This window comes from Chelonia mydas, chromosome 7, assembly GCF_015237465.2.
Source record: "Chelonia mydas isolate rCheMyd1 chromosome 7, rCheMyd1.pri.v2, whole genome shotgun sequence".
Classification (NCBI taxonomy): Eukaryota; Metazoa; Chordata; order Testudines; family Cheloniidae; genus Chelonia; species Chelonia mydas.
In genome coordinates, this window is record NC_057853.1 from 55,303,820 (window position 1) to 55,326,726 (window position 22,907).

The 22,907-nt window shown below is 47.3% G+C and overlaps 1 protein-coding gene across 6 annotated transcripts in view; it reads left to right on the forward strand.

The window, feature by feature from the left end:
* Positions 1–22,907, forward strand: part of PIK3AP1 (phosphoinositide-3-kinase adaptor protein 1) — an 85,483-nt gene that overhangs the window by 21,933 nt on the left and 40,643 nt on the right. For all 6 annotated transcript variants that reach the window (XM_037904555.2, XM_037904557.2, XM_037904554.2 and 3 more), the window contains one exon: positions 20,871–21,019. In XM_037904555.2, coding sequence (XP_037760483.1) covers positions 20,871–21,019 — 149 coding nt within the window. The remainder of the gene's footprint in view (positions 1–20,870; positions 21,020–22,907) is intronic.

The following is a 22,907-nucleotide window of genomic DNA, read 5'->3' on the forward strand; positions in this document are numbered from 1 at the left end:
GGAACTTCACTATACAATGCCACTAAAAGATATTACCCACCCATCTTGTCTCTCTACCATCAACTATGGTCACTCTGCTGGTGCAATGCTCCTCAGTAGACTGTGTATATTTGATGATTATGGTGGTGTTGGTGCACCACAGAAAGTCAGTGGGACTTAAGGTCCTATGTGACTTTTGAAAATTTGACCCAGAAAAACTCTACAGGAATGTAGATATAAAATAGTCTTTACAAACCTAAGAAACTCAAAGCTAAAAATGAAACTTAGGAAATCCCGTTATTTGAAAGTGGAGATGCCCAATTAACGTCTCTCAAACAACCTTAGCACCGCCCCTGTTGTGATGCCAGCTGCAATCTTCCCTTCATATCTACTGTGTAAAGCATGCTAATTTTGGAATAAACTTTTTTTCCTAAGAGCTTCCAGAAATCCACTGCCGGTGGCTATCCTACATTTGGCTAAAGCCACTGTACTGGTGCAGTGACTGTCACTGGCCACTTTGCTTCGTCTTTTGGCACACAGTTTGTGGCTGTGCACAGTCTATATTTAAAGACATCAGTTTGTGTACTATCGAGAATAGTTCTCTGCAGTGCACACTTCTTGTTAGGGATAGGGATGAAGCCAATTATAGGTTTATGCTTTCTCACCACACTAGCCTTTGGCCTTTTCAAATATGTGCTGTAATTTCATTATCTGAGTTCAAAAAGTTTGTACAAGGAGACACTAGTGCTGTCTGACACTCATATAGCTGGTGCCATGCTGAATCAGTGAGAATGGTCAAGGATTGCTTTTAGTTTGTGTAAGTCAGGAATCTATGAAGTGCCTCTGTGGACTTGTATGTCTAAGAGGAGATCTTAGTTTGTGGTTATGGCTGGAAGAAACCCATTTGTTACAGACGGATAAGGTGTTAGTCTGTTTCTCCGGATGCCTCTGTGGGGCATAATTAATGTTCTTTGTGTGCATTAACTGTACATTTTATCTTTATGTAACCCCCATCACTTGCAGTACAGAACTCTGAAGTTCCTGGGTTTCTAATATCTGTTGTTTATAACCACACTGCTTGTAAAGAATATTTATCCTTCTCTTTCTAAAATGACAGGTTTCAGAGTAGCAGCCGTGTTAATCTGTATCCGCAAAAAGTAAAGGAGTACTTGTGGCACCTTAGAGACTAACAAATTTATTTGAGCATAAGCTTTGCATCCGATGAAGTGAGCTGTAGCTCACGAAAGCTTATGCTCAAATAAATTTGTTAGTCTCTAAGGTGCCACAAGTACTCCTGTTCTTCTTTCTAATATGTTCACCCAATCTCAACTCCTGCTTAATGAAGCTCTGTAGGAGTTTCAGGGTTTACCTACCTGCAAGCTTTGGGAGCAGGCTACCCTGCACAGCTCCTACCCCATGGAGCAAATTCCCATAGGACCCCAAAATTGCCTCAAACATCACCACGTTCTGTTCCCAGGGCCAGGGCAAAGAAGTGTATCTTGCAGGTCAACACAATGCAGCAAAGAAAATTAACATGAGAATCGCCACTCTGATACCCTGGTAATAAGGCCAGTTTAAGAACCCGGACAGCGTATTTCCATACAACAATGGAACTGTGCAAGACAGGTTGCTCCTCAGGGCAGTGAGAGCCAGAAAATGTCAAGGAGCAGACACTACATGGACTCTAGGAACTCCTTAGGGTCCCTGGCTCCCCAGCCAGCTTAAGTTCCCACGTTCCTTTGCTCCCATTAGCTCAATACCTTGATTCCTGCCTTCCTGTCCCTGATTTGCCTACTTTCATGCCTCCCTAAAGTCCAAACGACTGTCTGCAGAGCTTAGCAAGAATCATAGGCTTAGTGCAGAAGTCAGTATCTGGCCCTCAGTTTCTGGGGATCTTCTAAGAGCCACAGTAGTTCTTGAGGATTTTAAAGAGTATAAGGATGCCTATTTGGAGTGAAATTCACACTGGGAACTGTCGAGCCAAAGCGGGGCAGGCGGGGGGAGGCTCGGATACACTCCATGAAGCCACACCAGGTGCATAAGTATAACCGGTTTTATTGCCAAACTATAATAAGCTTCCCAGCCTTCACATGTTACTAAATACGTGCTTTCCAGTAACCAAGCAAGTAAGCAAGAATCAATGCTTACACCCCTTCTTCTACGGACAGTCCCGTGTTGTACCAATAAAATAAAAACCAGCAGGATCTTATTAAAGAGGAAAAGGCAAAATACCACATTTATTGTGAATACAGAAAGAATCATAGTAAGCAGTTAGTTATAGTTATAACATTCCATTCAATCTCATATTTATTCACACATTCATTCATACAAACGCACACACACACAGGTTCTGCAAGGTTGTTATCATAGTTACCAGCCTTAGAGTTGCTCATGCCAAGCCACTGGCCAGGTGGCCTGGACATGAGGAGGGAGCAGGGCCTTGTCAGATGCTCATCCGACGCTCCTGGAAGTTGGTTTGCAGAATCAGACCCCCCAAAGTTCTCACTTTCTAGAGTCCATTTTTATAGGAATTTCTTCCTATGCCAGTCTATGGGAATTGCTTCATCATGCTGTTGCTGAATCAATCAGCAGATAGCACGTTCCTGACGGCTCCGTGCTGCTAGATGTTATCTTGTTCTTTGGTTCTCCCATTCTTGAGGCTGTTGGGTGGATTGCAGTCTGCCCTCCGGGGGTCCTCTGGTTATTTCCACTTGACGCCTTCTTCAGCCGATGGACACTGGATTCTTAGGCTGGCACCTCCCTGATCATTCAGTTATTATCCACACCAAACATCCATCCACATACATCCTCGATCTCTATTTTAATCACAATTGTTAATACAACAAAAGGGCGGGGAGTCTCTGGGTGCTGTTTCTGTTGTTACAGAGTATTGCTTTGAGTCTCTCTCTGTGTGAATTGCTTTGAGAACAGACTCTGTCTTAGAATGTACTAACGCAATTAGCAGCTTGCAAGTTTCACACACAGAGGGAGAGAAACAGTACCAAAAAGCAAGAGACCTCTTAATTAGTAATACCCTGGAATTTAAACTATGGGGAATCAAACTCATTTGTGATTTTAATACAGAACTTCTTTAATATGATCCAATACCCGGACCCTCCAGCCTTGTCCTTGAGGGCTTGTAGCAGGCGCTGCTCCAGTGTGGGGAGTTCCTGGGCATCCACAAGGCCAGGGTCCACAGGTGAGACTGTTCATCTAAAGTAATTCACATAGCCGTTTTTTATCATCATCTCTTTCTAAGAGGGGGCGTGTACATCCACAAGCAGGCTCTGGCAGGAAATACTACTGTTTTCTATTCCCACACTTAACCCTCGTTGTCTCTTTTCTTGTTTATCGAGTCGAGTGGCTGCAAGCCAGCCTGGCCGGTCAAAGCCAATTCACTGCTAGCTCCCCCCCGAACCATTCTGTAACAACAGGCCAAGGTAACTTGCGGTCAGCCTCAACAGGAACATGTAGGAATTAGGGGAAGCCAGTGTATGAAGACTCCAGGGAGTCAGCAAGGGAGCAAGGGTGATGCTAAGACCCAGCAGGGCAAGGGGAACTTCAAAACTTCCATAGGGCTGGAGGGATCTCTGGGGCCATGTTAAGTTAGAGATGCTTGTGTTGGGCTCTGGTGAGGCACTGCTGCTGGTGGCTGCCCCCTCCCAGATATTCACTCTATAATACAGGGGTGGGCAAACTATGGCCTGGGGGCCACATCCGGCCCTCCAGGCATTTTAATCCGGCCCTTGAGCTCCCACTGGGGAGCGGGGTCCGGGGCTTGCCCCACTCCGCGCAGATTCCAGAAGCAGCAGCATGTTACCTCTCCGGCTCCTATGCATAGGGGCAGCCAGGGGGCTCAGCACGCTGTCTCCACCCCAAGCATGGCCCTCGCAGCTCCCATTGACCGGGAACTGCGGCCAATGGGAGCTGCAGGGTGGCACCTGCAGACAGGGCAGCGGGCAGAGCCACCTGGCCGCACCTCCACTGCTTGAGGTAAGCGCCACCCAGAGCCTGCACCCTGACCCCCTCCCACGACCCAACCCCCTGCCTCAGTCCTGATCCCCCTCCCGCCCTCCGAACCCCTCAGACCCAGCCCAGAGCACCCTCCCGCACCCTGAACTCCTCATTTCTGGCCCCACCCCAGAGCCTGCACCCCCAGCCAGAGCCCTCCCCCGCTCCCGCATCCCAACTCCCAATTTTGTGAGCATTCACGGCCCGCCATACAATTTCCATACCCAGATGTGGCCCTTGGGCCAAAAAGTTTGCCCACCCCTGCTATAGTAGCATCACAGGTCCCAAAGCACCATTTTCATATATTAAGAGTAAGAAAGCAATTTCTTGCTTCATGGCTCCACGATTCTTCATCTTCTCCTTGAGCAAAGGAACGGTCATGCCAGAACACATCATGGATCTGTCATTTCTGACATTCCATCTCCAGCCATGGCCAGTGCTTGGGCTGTCAGAAGCTGGCACAATCCAGCCATAACACTGGACATAGTAAGAGTCCTTCCTGCATGACAGACACGAAGCAGCTACTGCTGCAAAGAGCCATGCTACCAAATTCACTGTCCAGTGGAGAGCTCAACACCAAATATGGAGAGGCGAACCTGTACAAAGCTTTGCAGCAGGCAATAAGATCTACTCTGTACATCTTTGGCTCTGTTACGATGGTGTGGCTGCTGTGGTTCGCAGCAGTGAGGATTTGCATTTTAAAATATTTAATTTGGGTAAACTATTGCTTTTTTAAATCTCATCCACAAAAGCCACAGTCCAGTATTCGAGGCTATCTTGGACCCTGCTTCTCTTTTTTAGGACAATTAGAAATACGTCTCAACCTGAAAGAGAGTGCTTTATATACCTTTAGCTCTTCTGGGCACTTCTCATTAAGATGTTGCAAGGTAAGGCTGGTGATCTTGAGTGAGTCAAAGTGCAATGTACAGAGTCAGCCTGAAGGAATGATCAGAAGAGTAAATACCGACAGTGTTTCAGAAGGAGTCCATTAGCCAATGGGAGATTTCAGAGAGACACTGAATCTTCAGAGTGCCCTGCAACTAAAGATCTCAGTGCTGACATCCTCACAAGACAGACTATTCTTAGCTTCGTTTGGAGTATGGGAAATGAACAGAGCCATTCATGCCATACTTGATGCCTAATATGTGCCAGGCTTTAGGCACCCAAGTTTGAGCTACATGATTTGCCGAAGCTCATGGTCACTGGCAGAAGCAGGAATAGACCTCTGGTACTTGACCGATCATTTGGAGAGCTCTTCTGTACCTACTGGACTATCAAAACCCCAAAATGCACTAAGCTGACTGTGTAGGAAGTGGGGATACTCCCTCCTGATCAGCTCCCCTCATGGTAAGTTTATACTTAAAGCATGAGACTGGTACCTATGCTGTAGCTTATGTAGAAATAAACAGTAATTATTGCAGTGTTACATAACTTGGAAAAGTCCTGCCACACTGTGCATCCCAGGCCTCTTGCAACAATGACATGCAACTATATTCTGAGTTTGTGCCGTTAGTGCTTGTTGCTAATCTCCCAAGGCATTTGCTACAATAGTTTGTTTCATGGGTCGCAGTAACCCACCATATGGATCAGACCCACCCCAACCTTCAAAGGCTGTTAAGAAGTCAGAATTTGACTATGATTTTTCATGGTGTTGATGACCCCAGGCATTAATGTCAACAATCAGGCAAGCTTGCGGGCCCTCCAGAAGGGAATTCCAAGGCAGACAAAGGGAGAATGAGACTAAGGAGCAGCATTATCCCACCCCTCAATTATTTAAATTTATTACTGGCAAGAAGTGCTGGATTGGAAGCCCTGGAATCCCAGGCCCACCATCTACTCCCCGTTCCAGCACAGGGGCCCTCTAATCAGCAGCCAAGATCTGCACTCCTTCCTATTCCTTGTTCCTTTTCCCCTGAGCCTTCTCCTACATTCCTTGCTTCCTCCCTGTCTGGGTTTGTCAGCCTCCCAATTCCTTCCTCCCATGGAGTAACTGTGGATTACCTTCTATGGTCCCAACATACCTCCCTTCTCCCAGACTACTGTCCTACAGCCTCCTTCTGTTGCCAACTATCTGGCTTTATACGACCCCTCCTGTTCCCGCCCAGCTGAGCCTCATGTCTGATTAATCAATCCCTGTTCCCTAGCTCCTCCTCCAGGTGTCGCTTACAGGTTAATTGGCCTAATTTACCCTCTCAGGGCCAGTGTGGGGAATACACCCTCATACCCATATAGCAGGACAGGTAGTACCGGGGTTGGATAGATCCTGAATTCTGTCTTCACGCAAAGATGCAGGAGATGGTGAGACCTATTTGTTGAAGAAAGTCCATTTTGCTGCAACCATTTGAACTCTGCTTGCAGCCTCACGGGGCCTTACCGCTTAGTGACAACATTTTCAAGAGCATCTGATAAATACTTTCACCCACAACTCCAGGTTAATGGAGTTTTTGGAGTGGTCTGGAAACTCTTCTGTAGTACTAACATTACAACAAATAAGATGACAGCCCTTGCTCCGAAGAGCTTACATCTTAAACAGATGGGAAAGAACTAATCTGTGCATTGAATGTTCCTTTATTGTACATAGTTACTCAACAGGAAGACCTGAATCAGTGACGGTTATAACTTGATTTTCAGCACTGGGAAAAATCCCCAGGCGGGCATGTGCTTTTTGATGTGTTGCCTGCTCTTGGTTAAGTGAGGTAGACAGAGTGAACCATCTGTCCCTTCACTCTTGAAGTTTGGGGCACACAGTTCATAACAAGATTCTGATATAAACAAAGAGACAAAGCCAACTGCAGACTACAACGCAGCCCTATTGCAGCTGTGTTCTCCCTGGAAGCACTTATTCAGGGAGCTGCACTTCTGTCTCAGCTTTCCTTTGAGGGCCTTACTGGTTCTTCAGCGCTCACAGATGTACACACTGGAGTGAACTCCCTGTCTGCTGGTGTTCAGATGTGGCTACTGCACCCTGTCCCAGATCGGCACACTAGGCCTCTGCCCAAAAGGAGCAGTAAGGATAACTGAGTCTCAGGCGAAGCAGGATTCTCTCTAGGCAAATTATGGATGAATAGGGATAGCCCTATCTGGGCTGTACATGTGTTTACCTGGTGGCAGGAGAGGCTAGCTCTCCAGGATTGCCAAGGGCAGTGTGTGGCTATGTTTGTAAAGAGCAGTATTTAATAAACGATCTTGGAGTCATGTCTGGAGGAGGAGGCCCCCTTGCTTGTGCACCTTGGTTGGGTTTGGAGGGAAGCCCCTGCTGGATTCAGGCAGGCTGTTGCATTGCTGGTGTCTTCGAAATGACGTTAGTGGCCCTACTCCGAGAGCAGGACTAAGAACATGGCCATAATGGGTCAGACCAACTGTCTGTCTATCCCGGTATCCTGTCTTCTGATAGTGACCAGGTCCAGATACTTCAGAGGGAATGAGCAGAACAGCAATTATCGAGTGATCCATTCCCTGTCAACCAGTCCCAGTTTCTAGCAGTCAAAGGTTTAGGGATACCTAGAGCATGGGGTTGCATCCCTGACCACCTTGGCTAATAGGCCTTGATGGACCTACCCTCCATGAACTTCTCTAATTCTATTTTGAACTTAGTTATACTTTGGCCTTCACAACATCCCCTGGCAACAAGTTCCACAGGTTGACTGTGCATTGGGTGAAGAAGTACTTCCTTTTGTTTATTTTAAACCTGCTGCCTATTAATTTCATTGGGTGACCCCTGGCGTTTGTGTTATGTGAAGGAGTAAATAATAATTCCTTATTCACTTTCTCCACACCACTCATGATTTTATAGACCTCTCTCCTATCCCTCCTCAGCTATCGCTTTTCTAAGATGAACACCCCAGTCTTTTTAATCTCTTCTTGTATGGAAGCTGTTCCATCCCCCTAATAATTTTTGTTGCCCTTCTCTGTACTTTTTCCAATTCTAATATATCTTTTTTGAGACGGGCGACCAGAACTGCACATGCGGTATTCAAGGTGTAGGCAAACCATGGGTTTATATAGTGGCTTTATGATATTTTCTGTCTTATTATCTATCCCTTTCCTAATGGTCCCTAACACATTGTTTGCTTTTTTGACTGCCACTGCACATTGAGCTGATGTTTTCAGAGAACTATCCAGAATGACTCCAAGATCTTTTCTTGAGTGATAACAGCTAATTTAGACCCCATCGTTTTATATGTAGAGTTGGGATTATGTTTTTCAATGTGCATTACTTTGCACTTATCAATATTGAATTTCATCTGCCATTTTGTTGCCCCGTCACCCAGTTTTGTGAGACCTCTTTGTAAATCTCAGTCAGCTTTGGACTTAACTATCTTGAGTAATTTTGTATCCTCTGCAATCTTTGCCACCTCACTGTTTACCCCTTTTTCCAGATCATTTATGAATATGTTGAATAGGACTGGTCCCAGTACAGACCCTGAGGGGCACCACTATTTACCTCTCTCTATTCTGAAAACTGACCATTTATTCCTATCCTTTGCTTCCTATTTTCTAACCAGTTACTGGTCCATGAGAGGACCTTCCCTCTTATCCCATGATTCCTTACTTTACTTAAGAACATTTGGTGTGGGACTTTGTCAAAGGCTTTCTGAAAGTCCAGGTACACTATATCAACTGGATCACCTTTGTGCACATGCTTGTTGACGCACTGAAAGAATTCTAATAGATTGGTGAGGCATAATTTCCCTTTACAAAAGCTGTATTGACTCTTCCCCAACATATCGTGTTCATCTACGTGTCTAATTCTGTTCTTCACTATAGTTTCTACCAATTTGCTTGGTAGTGACATTAGGCTTACCTGTTGTTGCCAGGATCACCTCTAGACCCTGGTTAAAAACTTGGCATCACATTAGCTATCCTCCAGTCATCTGGCACAGAGGCTGATTTAAATGAGAGGTTACATACCACTGTTAGTAATTCTGCAATTTCATATTTGAGTTCGTTCAGAACTCTTGGGTAAATACCATCTGGTCCTGGTGACTGATTACTGTCTAAGTTGTCAATTTGTTCCAAAACTGCTAATTTACCAGTGAGAACTGCAACTTCATAAGGATTTTGGAAAATAGCAGTGTTCTCAATTTCCTTTTCATTCAGCGCGCTTTTCCAGAGGAAGGGGCTGTCAATATTCCTGTGCTTTGTTAGGAAACCTGCTGCACTTCTTTGGCTATATCTTCACTTCCGGTGATGCTTAGCGTACAGACACTGCACGCCCAGCTAGCATGGGTATAAAGAGCAGTGCAGTCGGTGAGGCGTGGCGTAGGTGGGTAGAGTACAGATAAACCAGAACCATAGGGTATATATCTGCATGGCTCGCTACGCTCCCAAGCTAGGCCTTCCCCCAGCTACACTGCTATTTTTAGCAGTGTAGTGCCTCGCTGCTTCCCTGTTGCCGGAGCCTTTCCCTGCTGCAGTGAAAGACTCTGGCAGCGAGGAAAGGCTCTTGCGAGGTCTTTGAGTAGAATTTAGTCGTGGGCTTAATCCAGCTCCCCCACATTGGTCCATTGTTTGTGCAGAGAGGACTCTCTCCTCAAGCACTCTGCCATCCTTACCAAGCCTTCTGTGCAGATACTGGCTTGGTGTGTGGGCTGTGACAGGCCTACAAATCCCTCAGCAGCCACTGTGGGTGTGCTGCCAACAACTACTCGATAAGCAGTGAAACAGTCCTGATGAGGTTAACTTGTCCTCTCAGTTCCCCTTTATTTGATTTATAAGCAGAGACCGGTGCATGTTTAGACTATAAGCTGTGTGGAGAAGGTGTGGGAGAGGCCTATATTTTGGGACAAATGCATGACTCGGTTTACACACTCACTTTGTGTGCTGACCTACCATAGGCGCCGACTTTTATTTTTCCCTGGGGTGCTCGACCCCCACCCCGTCCCTGCTCCAACCCCTCTCCTGAGGCCCCTGCTTGCCCGCCAGTCACTGCTCTCCACCCTCCCGCAAGCACCTCCCCCAGCTTCAAACAGCTGATTGGCAGCCCTGCCAAACAGCTATGGCTGGTGGGCACTGAGCTGGTGGGAGCCTGGGAGCACTCATGGAGTCGGTGCCTATGTGACCTACTAGGTCTGAAGATGTTAATTCCTCCTCTTGGGTAAGGGGAGTAAGGGATGGGTAAGGCCCTTTGTTTTGTTTTTGTTTTTTTAAATTTCCCAGGACTTTATTGAGTTTTATAAAAAAAAATTAAAAATGGGAGAAAATTGGGAAAAAGAGTGGGTGATAGGGGAAGGGTGCCCAGTACTCATGGTGGAGGGGGATGGATGATACTCCCCACGTAGCAGTTGAGGAAGCATTTTACTCCATGCAGCGTCAGTCAGGGGACCTTGGCGGCTCGGACTTGCCCCCCTGCCTGTTTTGCTCTCCCACTTTGTGGAGGAAGTGGAGAGGGCCATGCTGAAGGGATGGGCTCAGGAGGGGAGTGGAAGGCTGCGACCCTTGAACATTGAGCTTTGGCCTGCTAAACCCAGGGTTGACCCTTGAGCATTGACCTGCTAAACCCAGGGTTGTGAGTTCAATCCTTGAGGGGGCCATCTAGGGCAAAAATTGGGATTGGTCCTGCTTTGAGCAGAGGGTTGTACTAGATGACCTTCTGAGGTCCCTTCCAACCCTATGATTCTGTGAAGGCATGTCTGGGGTGGTGTGAACTCTCAAGAACTGTCCACACGCAAAAGGAGTTGCCTTGGACAGACAATGGAAGACCAATGACTGGTCATTAACTTTTAACGCCTGGCAGAATCAGTCTGAGTGCAACCTGATACGAAGAATGGAGATGCTGGGGGGAGGGTGGTCATGAGAAGTCAGCGGACCAGTGCAGCGGGGGAGACATGGAAGGCTGGCTTTGGGGCAGAGGCAGGTGAGACGGCCAGCATGAACTTACATGTAAGCTTTGCTGTCTCCATTCTAACCTAAGGACCCTTTAATACTGTATTCCAGTTGAGTGCTTAATACTGGCTTGTTTGGAAAAGGCTGTCCTGTGTTGCTGCAAAACATCTACTGGTTTTATGGCTCTGGAGAGGGCTGAGTCTCCTACTAGGTTCTTTTGGACTTGCTGGAAGAGCCACAATGAGGGACAGTGGTGCCAAAGCTGGGCCCTTAATCTCAAAGTAGCGGAGCCACACTGCTCCCCCTTCCTAAAAGTGGAGACCTAGGGCCTATACATTCCCAGAGAGCCTGTATGAAGGTCAGAGATCAGTCATGGATCCATGACGGGGTGTATGTGTGTTCAGTGCTATGCTCAATGGGATCTTGCCTTTGGGCACTATCACAACATAAATTAATTGCCTTTTAGTCCATGCTAAATTTCATTGATTGCCCTTAAAAAGGGGACTATGTCCCGACTCGCAACTGAAGGCTATTAATTCATATCTGTCTGAACCCAAAAGCCACTACTCAAAGTTCTTCTGGTCCCTGCTGCTTCTCCTTCCACCTGTGGCTGCTCATTTTACCACTGTGTCTTCTGCTTCCCTTTATTCCAGTCCATGTTTTCCTCCTCTCTTTCTCTTCTCCGGTCCCTACACCTCCTGGCTTTTCTGGCTGGCTTTTTGTTGATCTCACTGGTCTCGGAAATGCATGCTGCATTTCTGGTCTGCAAACTCCCACCCTCTTCCTATCTCTGCTTACCAGTATTATGAAAGTAACATGGAACTCCTTGTCATTACAGTGCAAACAGCCTCTCTTGTTCAGTGACCAAGCTCTGTCCCTCTGCTTTTTTGTTCAGCGATAAAACTAAAAAGTAACTTGAAAGCAGAGTCTGGGGAATGTCCACCCCGGAAGAGTGAACCCCGTAGGTTATTCATTTGGATTAATTTTTAACGGACTGCAGAAGGTCATGAAAATCTCTTGCAGTCTGCTGAGAAGACCATCCTTTCCTTTCAGTGATATTTCCATAGGGCCAAAAATATAACAAAGGAAAAGACTCTCCTTATTTTGGGATCAAGAGTGCTCCATATATAAACTGCAATACAGTGTATGTTGATTTCTAGAGCACCTACTGCCTGAATAACTAGGTGCTTATTTACAAAATTAAACACAACTGAGCTTTACAACTACTCACAAAGAAGAACGGAGCAGAGGTTGGTTCTGTCAACAGACCTGTTAGCAACCTGGTGGCCATCTCAGTCCAAAAGGAAACACAAGTTCTATGAGACATGAAACGAAAGCAAAACCAAAGAAAGGCTAAACTTAATTAGGGTGACCAGACAGCAAGTGTGAAAAATCAGGACAGAGGGTGGGGGTAATAGGCGCCTATATAAGACACAGCCCAAAATATCGGGACTGTCCTACAAAATTGGGACATCTGGTCACCCTAAACTTAATAGGCCCAGCTTGCTGGCCTGAAAGGGAGGGTGACCTAGCCTGTTATAAACCATTCAAAGTCATCTTTATAGAACAAATAGGAGGTCCTCACGCTGCCCGGAAGAGCTGGGCTCATTGTGGGTAGGACACACATGAATGTAACAAATGGGTTGCTGGGGGAAGTGAGGGCGAGGCTGGTTGAAGATGAGAAGTGGAGGGGACTGATCAGAGTGGCCGTTCCTGTGGCCACTGACACAGTTATCGGGGGGTGATATTAGGATTGTTCCCTTACATGGAACAAACGCAGACTGAACAAACGCAGACTTGCCTTGTTCCTTTTCATGTAAAGTGAAGTTTGGGCTGGTCAAAGGTGCTGACCCTGAAGATGGAATTCTGCAGCATGAGGCAGTTGTCTCCACCACAGACACTTCGCCTTTGCTTCCCTTGCACTGTGTGAGCTTGGTCAGAATACAGGTCAACGGGAGCTCAGCGCCATGAGACTTTAGTGTAACATGAACCCCTGTAGGGAGACAGTTCATCCTCACACAAAGGCATTCTGGGGGGATGGTGGGGAAACTATGGTGGAACTGAGGGCAGGGGCACCCAAACGGGGGGGCGGGGGTCAGGGGGCCATGGCCTTATCACTTTTAAAAGTGGACAGGCTATGCCCTCCCAGTTTTTACAGGCAGTAAGGGTAAACGATGGGCAAGAGGGGGCGGAGAGGAGTGAGCAGGGGAGCGGGGTCTTGGGTGGAAGAAGCGGTGCAGGAGCAGGGCCTTGGGGGAAAGGGAATGGTGCGGGGGGAAGAGCCTCGGGGGGGGGGGAAAGGGGTGGCGCGGGGGGGAGGGGCCATGGTTTGGGTGCCAGTGGCCCCCCCACTTTTAGAGAGCTTCTGCTGCTCCTGACTGAGGGGAGTTGTAGTTCAGGAACCATGCTAAAGCATTCTGGGAAGGAATGCCAAAGAACATAAGGAACAGACTTCACTCCGAATTCGAAGAGACTGGGATGAGGCAGGACCTGGTGTGGGCTCTCCAAGGCTGGGAAACTGTCCAGGAGGGCCTTGGATGAGGCCTGGAGAGAGGCAGGGTATAGTAGGTGATTGTGGGTACAGGGCTCACAAGGGCTGGGGAAGGGAATGCAGATGGAGCATTAGCTTCTGCCTCGAGGTCTGGAGCTTCCAAGGAGCAAGCCAGCCTCCTTCCTCGCTTGTATCAATGGTGGAGGAGATTGGGACAGGTTGTGGGAGAAACAGCTATTGAACTAGCCTCAGGAGGGCAAACTGGTGCCAGCCCTGCATCGACAGGGGTGAAGGCAGTGGTCTGAGGGCCCAGGACGTGTTCTGAGTTTGAACTCCTGTTTGCCCTGAAGAGGGGGACTTGTGGCTTGCCTGGAGGTCTGAACCACATCAAAGGGCCTAGCTACATGAGCACAAGGGAGCTAAGGTATCCCATGGCTGCCAAGTAAGGACCTCTTACATTGAGGTATTGAGGCTTTGAAATTCTGTCTCTAGTGGTGTCTACACTAGAGTCTTTCTTAAAAATGTCTCGCTGTTGCAACCACTCTGGGAGCATGAGCATAGAGCATGCCAGTGGTGTGTTTACCTGTTACACTCGTACCCTGCGTGACAGAAGCTACAGTGCCAATGGCATGGCCTATGCTAGAGCTCCTACCCTAGCCACAAGCTGTGGTGTTTCAGTGGTGAGAGCAGTGATAGGAAATTTAAGGAAGGGCTATTGGAGATACTGCCTCTGTGCCTAGTTTTTCCCCCTGTGAAACGCTACCTCACAGGGATCAGTGAAATGTTTGCAGAGGGCTTTGCACTTGGACAGCATGTTTAATCTGAGACTCTCAAAGTATTTATTAACCAGCTGTGGGTAACCATCTATCTCACCTATAAGATAAAAATTATCTTCTCCCAATACAGATGTACATTTGTGTGTGTGTATGTATGTGTGAGTGGGGGAGGGATATGTGGGAGGGTTTCTTAACTCTTCCACGACCTCCCTGTCATGCTAACTAGTCTCCCCTGTGTTACTGTTTTCTCTCTTCAGAGTTGCTCCACTTGTTACATGGTGCTTTCTTATCCCACCACTTGAGGTCAATTGCACCTGCTTCCATTTCCCCTGACAGTGCAGGAACTTGGGGTGAGCCTGAAGCAAGCTCATATCCCTTGTGTAAGGCAGCAGCATCCTGGAGGCGAGTACAATGGAGGACAGGGCCTTGCGTTTCCAGCTGTAATTCTGCCAAAGTTCCTTGTCACTTCTAGGATTTTACCAAGCTTCTGGCAAATACAGCTGAGTTTGTCCAGTTAGATCTGAACTCAGTGTCCAAGTGGAGGTGCCGGTCCACATGTAGGCTTTCACACTCATCCTTGGTGTATTGACACTAAATTCGGCTGCTCTTTAATCACCCATAAGGGCGCAAGCTTAGTGGATTCATTATTCAGTCTGTCGGGCTGGTTAATGCTAAGTCCTGTGAACCCTATTAATATCTAGAGGCTGAAGTACTCGGGACAAGTTGCAGACTCTTTCAGTCAGCTCACATGCCTAACTTCTAAGTACTAAGAAACCACAGCTGTCAGCTCCATGCAGATAAAATCAGTGTAGTCAGGAGGAAATGGATGACAGACCGGATGTATGTTCTGTGTGTAACAATATTCAGTATATTAAAATAACTCGATGCTTCCCATTGGCTTATATTTCTAGTAAACAGTTAGGATAGCAGGTGGCCAGACCAAGTTTTTCTCGTGTTTTTGACTGGGAGCTACAGATGCACACTGATATTAAACAGCCCAGCTGGCTGTGAAGCTGATTGCGGAGGGCTTGGCTGGGATGGGAGAGACACTGCATGGAGTTGCTCTCTGAGGCGTTCAGCTATTAGCACTGCCTGGATGTCCACCCTTCAAAGGGAAATGCAGTGGGGTTGGTAGGACCATGGTTCCTTGCCTGGCTGCTGTTCTCATGGGTACTTCAGAAGCCGTCAGGCCTGGTTTTGGGGTAGTTTAGTTGAAGGGGAGCAGAAAGGGTCCTTCCCTACCAAGACCGAGATTAGTGTTTCACCTGTGCGTTGCTGAATACAATAATTACTGACAGAGGAAGCTCAATTCAGGTATTCCCTTACTGATCAAGGGATCAGACCCTCTCAGTTGTGGTCTCTCTTATCTGGATGTTTTCACTTACAATTATACCCATTTTGCAAATATAGATGGTGGGGTGTGTGGCGGGGGGAGTTGGGTCACTCTTCAGGTGCCTGGATGGTGTAATGAGGCCAACTCTGCCTGTCCCTTTGGGTCTTTGCACTGCCAGGAATAGTAGAGTGGACTGTGCTCTGCCGCATGCATGTTCAGGTATCAGTGATGGGGAGCTCCGTCTCTCCGTATAGCCCCCTCAGCCTTGCCCAGTTGCTTGCCGGGGAAGTTAGTAAGGCAAGGGTCAGGGTTTTCTGAATGAAAGAACAGGTGAATAGTTCATATCCAAAGTTCCCCCAGCTGGCTGCTCCATCAGCAATTAATCCAGTAACTGATTAACATGGCTCACTCTGTTTTCACTCTACCTAATAGCTCTGTTTCCATAGCCTCCAGTCAGGCGAAAGGACTAGGACTATGAGGAAATGCCCTGCAAGATCAAACCATTCAGAAGCTTTAACAGATCCCAAATATATTGTCAGGTGGCTCTCCTTGACCACTGTTTTCATAGAATCATAGGGCTGGAAGGGACCTTGCAAGGTCATCTAGGCCAGTCCCCTGCACTCATGGCAGAACTAAGTATTATCTAGACCATCCGTGACAGGTGTTTGTCCAACCTGCTTTTAAGAATCCTCAATGACAGAGATTCCACAACCTCCCTTGGCAACTTATATCAGCACTTAACCACCCTGACTGTTAGGAAGTTTTTCTTAATGTCCGACCTAAACCTCCCTTCCTGCATTGCTCAGAAGCCCATTGCTTCTTGTCCTATCTGCAGAGGTTCAGGAGAACAATTTTTCTCACTCCTCCTTGTAACAACCTTTTATGTACTTCAAAACTGTTTTGTCCTCCCCCCAGTCTTCACTTTTCCAGATGAAACAAACCCAGTTTTTTTCAATCTTCCCTCATAAGTTCATGTTTTCTAGACCAGGGGTTCTCAACCTTTTTCTTTCTGAGCCCCCCCCCCCCACCCACATGCTATAAAAACTCCATGGCCCACTTGTGCCACAACAACTGTTCTTCTGCATAGAAAAGCCAGGATCAGCGTTAGGGGGTAGCAAGCAGGACAACTGCCTGGGGCCCCATGCCACAGGGGGCCCCATGAAGCTAAGTCAGCTTCAACCTGGGGTGGCTGGGCTCAGGGCCCCAGGCTTCAGCCCCATGAGATGGGGCTTCAGCTTTCTGCCCTGGGCCCCAGCAAGTCTAATGCCGGCCCTGCTTGGCAGACCCCTTGAAACCTGCTTGCGGCCCCCCCAGCGGCCCCGGACCCTGAGAACCACTGTGCTAGACTTTTCCTCATTTTTGTTGCTCGTCTCTGGACTTTCTTCAGTTTGTCCACCTCTTTCCTGAAATGTGGCGCCCAGAACTGGACACAATACTCTAGACTGAGGCCTAATCAGAGTAGAGAGGAAGAATGACTTCTTGTGTCTTGCTTACAACATTCCTGCTAATATATCCCAGAATGAGGTTTGCTTTTTTTGCAACAGTGTTACACTTTTGACTCATATTTAGCTTGTGATCCCCTATGACCCCCTGATCCCTTTCTGCAGTACTCCTTCCTAGGCAGTCATTTCCCATTTCGTATGTGTGAAACTGATTGTTCCTTCCTAAGTGGAGTACTTTGCATTTGTCCTTATTGAAATTCATCCTATTTACTTGAGACCATTTCTCCAGTTTGTCCAGATCACTTTGAACTTTAATTCTATCCTCCAAAGCACTTGCAGCTCCTCCCAGCTTTGTAGCGGTGATCAAACAATTCTAGTGAACTAGAGAGGCCTGAATCGTTGTTTCTTTTATGGACGCTGTGCTGATTGTCCACATTTTATTGTGTTCATCTAGGTCTTTGAAATCCTGTCTTATCTCGTCTCAGCCAATCTTCCTGGTCTGAGGCAATCTGAGCGGGCTTGTGGTTCTTGGGGATTGCCCTTAGTACCTTAAAGACAGGTGCAGCCCCTCCAGTTCCCTTCAGAACCCTCCAGTTCTCACAGCTGCTAACAAAAACATGCAGAGTTCCTTCAGCTCCCTCCCCACTCCCGCAACTAAAGGGAGATGGGGAGAAGGGGTGTTAGCTCCTGTAAGCAAGCAGAAGGCTCCACCCACAGGGGTGAGGGACTGTCTGGCTTGGGGGACTCTTTCTCCTAACCTGGAAGGGGTTCTGTTTGGTTTGGCTGGAGAGCTAAGCCACCCAAAGCATCCAAGCTGCTGGAGTCACTGAGTCATGAGAATGACCTGAAGCACAGTGCACCATTGAGGGTCTCGGTAAGATGAGCCTGCCACACTTGGACTTCCATCTTACACTGTATCTGCCTGAGTCTGGGCTCAGGCTCTTTTCTACTGGCTTCTCTTGGACTGTGGTTCCATTTCCTGAGGAACACCTGTTGGGCTGAGTCCTCTCTATGTTCAGCCCCCCTCCCCTCCACTGATTCAGTAGTATCTATCCTCTACCCTCGCCTTTTCTCCCTTTCACCAGGCCTTGGCCCTATCTCCTCTTTCATCTGCTTCCTTCATTCCTCATCTCGTATGTCTGAATATTTTTGGAGAAAATCCAGGTGTAACTCACATACCTCCTGGGTATGTGGGGCTCTGTCCTGTCTAGTGGCACCAAGACTACTTAAAGAGAGAGATTATTGAGTCTGTTCTGCAGCCTTAGCTAAGGGCCATATGGCTTTTAACTCATGCAGTAGAGGCTCATGTATTTAATTCCAGAGATCCCCGGTTCAATCCCATCCACTGACAACTGGGGTCTGTCCGTGTTACAAGTGGGGGATTGTCTGGGATTTCAACTGGGAAGTCTCTGATGCTCGGGATGCGCTTCCTCAGCTAGGGGAAGTATGTAACCCACGTGCTTCCTGGGTGTGGTGTTCTGTCCCATCTAGTGGCACCAAGACCGCTTAGAGAGAGAGAAATTAATGTATCTGCTCTAGAGCCATAGCTAAGGGCCATATGGCTTTTAGCTCATGCATTAGAGACTCATGCATTTAACTCCAGAGGGCCCAGGTTTGATCCGGCCTCCTGACGACCGGGGTCTGTCAGTGTTACACAGGTACCGTGCTCCACCTCAGAAATGGTGGCATTTTAAGGGTGGGGAATGATCCCTCTATACTCCAGAGTGCTTTGGGATCCCTCTGGATGCCAGGCTTTGCATAAATTTCAGGGATTTTAAATTGTTCCTGTAACCAAGTCACACACTTGATTGCTCAGTGCAGCAATTCCATCCTCTCAGAGGTTTGATCAAATCAGGGACTATCTCCGAGAGATTATAAAAAGTTGGTTCCAGTGGGACTTATCCGAGCTCATCAGGAATCTCTGAAGCTGTGCTGTTTTGACAACAGCCTGGGGAGAATGGTCTGGGGACAGCTATGTACATTGAAACACACTTGCAGAGAGACAAATAAGAGATGGGGGGGGGGTGTGTTTCGTTAGGTCTGTAGCTATTCCCAGAGATCTCATTTGTCTGAACATACTTCTTTGTCAGTTTCAATTACAACAAACTTGTACAGAGGGAAATAGAAAACAGCTGATGGTGGGAGCAGTCTCTCAAGTGGCTTGTATTTTCTGATGGCCAATTGGATGCACTTGGGCCTGATCTTTCAGAGGGACTGAAAAACCACAACTTCAGCAGAAGTGGATGGGATGCTCAGCGCCTCTGCCCACTAGGTCCAAAGTTGGCACCAAAATGGAGTGGAGTGATTTTTAAATTAAGGCAGTTTCAAGCATTGATTTAAATTTAAAGCCTCCATCCAATTTACATCAATTTTAAAAAATAAATAAAAACAAATCTGAAAACTTGTGCTATTGTAACCTTAGACTACAGTGTTGTAACTAAATGACAAATGCTGGTTTTTAAAATACCGCTATTGGCAGGGTATCGTTTCTTTGAGTTTTGCAGTCCTGCTGGTTCAGAGACTTCCAGTTTTGTTCCAACACAGCAAGCACTTTGGCAGGTAGGTACCTTCACTCATATGAATAGGCCCGTTGACTTCAACGTGACTGCTCCCGTGCTTAAAGTTAAGCCATGTACATGAGTGTTTGCAGAATTGGGGGTTACAATTGTATTCTTTTTTTCATTACGTTTAATGGGATATAATCTGTCACTTCAAAACAAAATTGCTCCAGTGTAGACAATGAAAAGCCGTTTAAATACAATGCATAACAAAGTTATCATGACCGCCACACCTGGGTGCTTTTGACAGCCCACACTTAGAAGCTGAAACTAGTCTCAGTTTTTGCCCAGGTGACTCTTCCAACACGACTTACTACATCCCACCAACCTGAATAAGCCCATAAAAGCCTGAGCCTCTTCCACAACCTTCAGATTGGGTGGCCACTCTCCCACCCCCCGGCCCTCCAAGGAAAGCTTTCAGATTTTTCCTTCCCCCACCCCAAAAAGTCAGTATGAATAGCAAAATATATATACCATGTGATGGTTGTGTTTAAATAATAAGGTGGGGGGGAGGAGAAGTTAATGATGAACAATATATGGCCAATATACAATAAGTTGTTTAATATTGTTAATTCTGTAATAAGAAAATCCCTATACATGTCAAGACAATGTAATTGTAATGGCTTATTGTAAATGACCCAAAATATCAATAAATAAAATGCTCCCTCCCTGCTCCTGAAATGAAACAAAATGAAAAACAAGCAAACAGAAAACCCCACCAACCTGAGCGGGGAAGTGTGATACACTGGCTAATGTGTGTACCTCTATCCCTTCCTCTGTCCGCTTGCTGGACACAGGATGGAGTAGCTAAAACTAAGTGCTTATCAAGAGGCTTTTAAACTCTGGGGGCCAAATTCATCCCAAGCGCAACCAGGGGCATTGCAGGTGCCTTGGCAGACCTGTGGGAATGGAGGGGGCCCAGGCCTGGAATAGCAGTGAAGTAATGAGGGAGACTGATTGGGTTGGAGCAGAAAGGGTGGGTCCAATAGTCTGATGTAACTCTCTGTGGTGAGCAGTACAAGTAGGCCCCCAAAAGCGGGCTCATCACTGGCGCTAAGGGGGATCAGTTATACTTTAATTGCTTTGGGAGAGGAGTGTGAACTGTTAGAATCAGCCCAGCTGATGACCAAATTCTTGTAACTGATGTTTATGTAGTCTCATTTTCATATGAATGGGGCTGTTGAATAAGCATATTCAGTGCCGCTACAGCAGTTCTGTGGAGCTGTATGTCGCTGTGAAGAAATGCAAACCAACCCCAGACGTCCCATTACAGGAATAAATGAGGAAACTCAGTTGATTCCCCTTTCTTCAACTAGATCTCCTTTTCTGAGTTCTTGTTTAAGAATTTCAGCAGGTTCTCTTTTAAAATGCTTTGAGGTTTGTGTGTTTCTCCATGCATCCATGTATTTTTAGTGCATGAGAATGGCCTAACGGGATTCTGTCTGCTTTGTTTAGACTCTGGCTGCGATTCTGTGACTGATACAGAGGCAGAAGACGAGAGAAACCCAGTTTACTCCAGAAAACTTGCAATGAGTCAGCAGCATGGGACATCCGAGAGCACCCTGGGAGACCTGGTGGTGCAGCCTGACCGCATACGCTGTGGGGTACAGTATGTCCATTTCCTCTAGCGTTCTCGACATGGGATTGTACTGTGCACTAGCGGCTAGTGCTCTGCATTGCCATGCTGGAGACGCAAGCTCAGTTCTTTTCCTTCAGCCCCACCCTCAGTGTCTCCATCCTCTGAGATTCCTTCCCACAGCCCAGGAGCAACACTGCGACACTCAGTGTCCTACGGTTGTCCTGGCTGCACTGTAAAGCCTCCGATGAAGACTTAAACAGGGTTGCCACCCAATCTGAAGTTTGTGGAAGAGGCTCAGGCTTTTATGGGCTTATTCAGGTTGGTGGGATGTAGTAAGTCGTGTTGGACTATTTTCAGGTTCTGGGGTTAACGCACCAACTTGTCAGGGTCCCAAGGAATTTCCTGCAAATTATCTGGATCAGTTTCCTGTCTCTTCTGAAAGACAGCATCTCTGTCAGCACAGCTCATCTCCCCCGCCTCTCTCCCCAGATGGAGAGTACTGTGCATATGCCCCAGCAAACTCTGACACAAGAGCACCACCTAATGGAGCACCGACTTCACTTCCCTCCGTATCTGGGGGTACATGTTCTGGTCTGACCCAGCCTGATACTGCTTAGTTTGAGATCTGATGTCCATGCAACTTGAGGAACGGACTGTTACAGGAGACTTGAAAAACACAACAGCTAAGCAGCACTGCAGTGTTGCAATTTGACCACGAGTTTACGTTATTTCCTTTTCATGCATTGTGGAAAAGGCGCCAGCTTAGCCTTTTAGTGCAATGAAACAAGGTCAGCAACTCGATATGTTTCCACACTCGTCACGGTGTGGCCAACTCCCATGCTTTTATAGTTTCTCCATATTTGGAGTCTGTTTTAAAGCCCCAGCTCCTGGAGTCATGTGACCATGGGACACTCAGCTTTTACTTAGTGTTTCTAGGCTTCATGGTTGCAGAGAAGCTTGAAAACATGAGCCATAAAAGCACAGATTAGTAGGCAACTGAGAATCCAGAATCTGTTTAACAAGAATTTTTAAGCCATTCATAATATTTTTGCACCTGACTCTTGATTTTTGGATGCTAGGGTTTGTCAGTATTGTTGTCACCTCATCTAAAATGGCTTCAGCATACTGGGCATTTCTGGCTCAGATGCACAGTAGCAAAATACGCTCCAATGTTCAGGGAGGGGTGGAGAGGGTGGCGGGTCTGAAACTTGCTCTTAGGCCTTTGCTTCCAGATCGGTGGGCGCCGAGGGTGACAGAGGTGAAACTTGCAACTCCTGTGGCTGGGACAAGGGTTTGTTTAACTGCAGCAGCCATGACCCCTAGTGGTCGCTGTGTGTAACTGAATTTGAGCTTCGAATGGAGTTCCAAGCTTTACCTACCTGTAGCCCAAGGCTGTGCGTGGTAGCTGCTGAACACAAAGGAGAATGAATGCTGCTGTTGAACTGGAGAGGTGCCCTGTGTGGCAGAAGCATTCCTTAGCGGGACGGAAGGGTGGCGGGAATAGATTCAAAGGCAGTAGCTAACTGCGTTTTCTGAAATGTCCTCGCCCGTGACTGAGGCCGAAGATCTTTGTGTGCTCTCCTCGGTATGACTGCCGTGGGGACAACCCCACCACAAACAGCAAAGTTACCTGGGAAGTTGGCTGAGCATTGGGCAGCCTCAAGGTCTTGTGGGGCTGAGCATGCTGAAAAAAGAAACCTGGGGTATGTTTGGAGCTTCCTGGACAATGTACTTACGTGGGAGTGATGCTGCTCCCATCTCTGTGCAGTTATTGGACAATCCATCGTCTCAGCACATTTCTGGGTTGCATCATCGCCTCACGCGTTACCAGCGCTATATGTGCTATAAAGCTTTATCCATTTCTCGTGTCTTCCACACGGTGATAACAGGCCTTCATGAATTAAGCCTCGCAA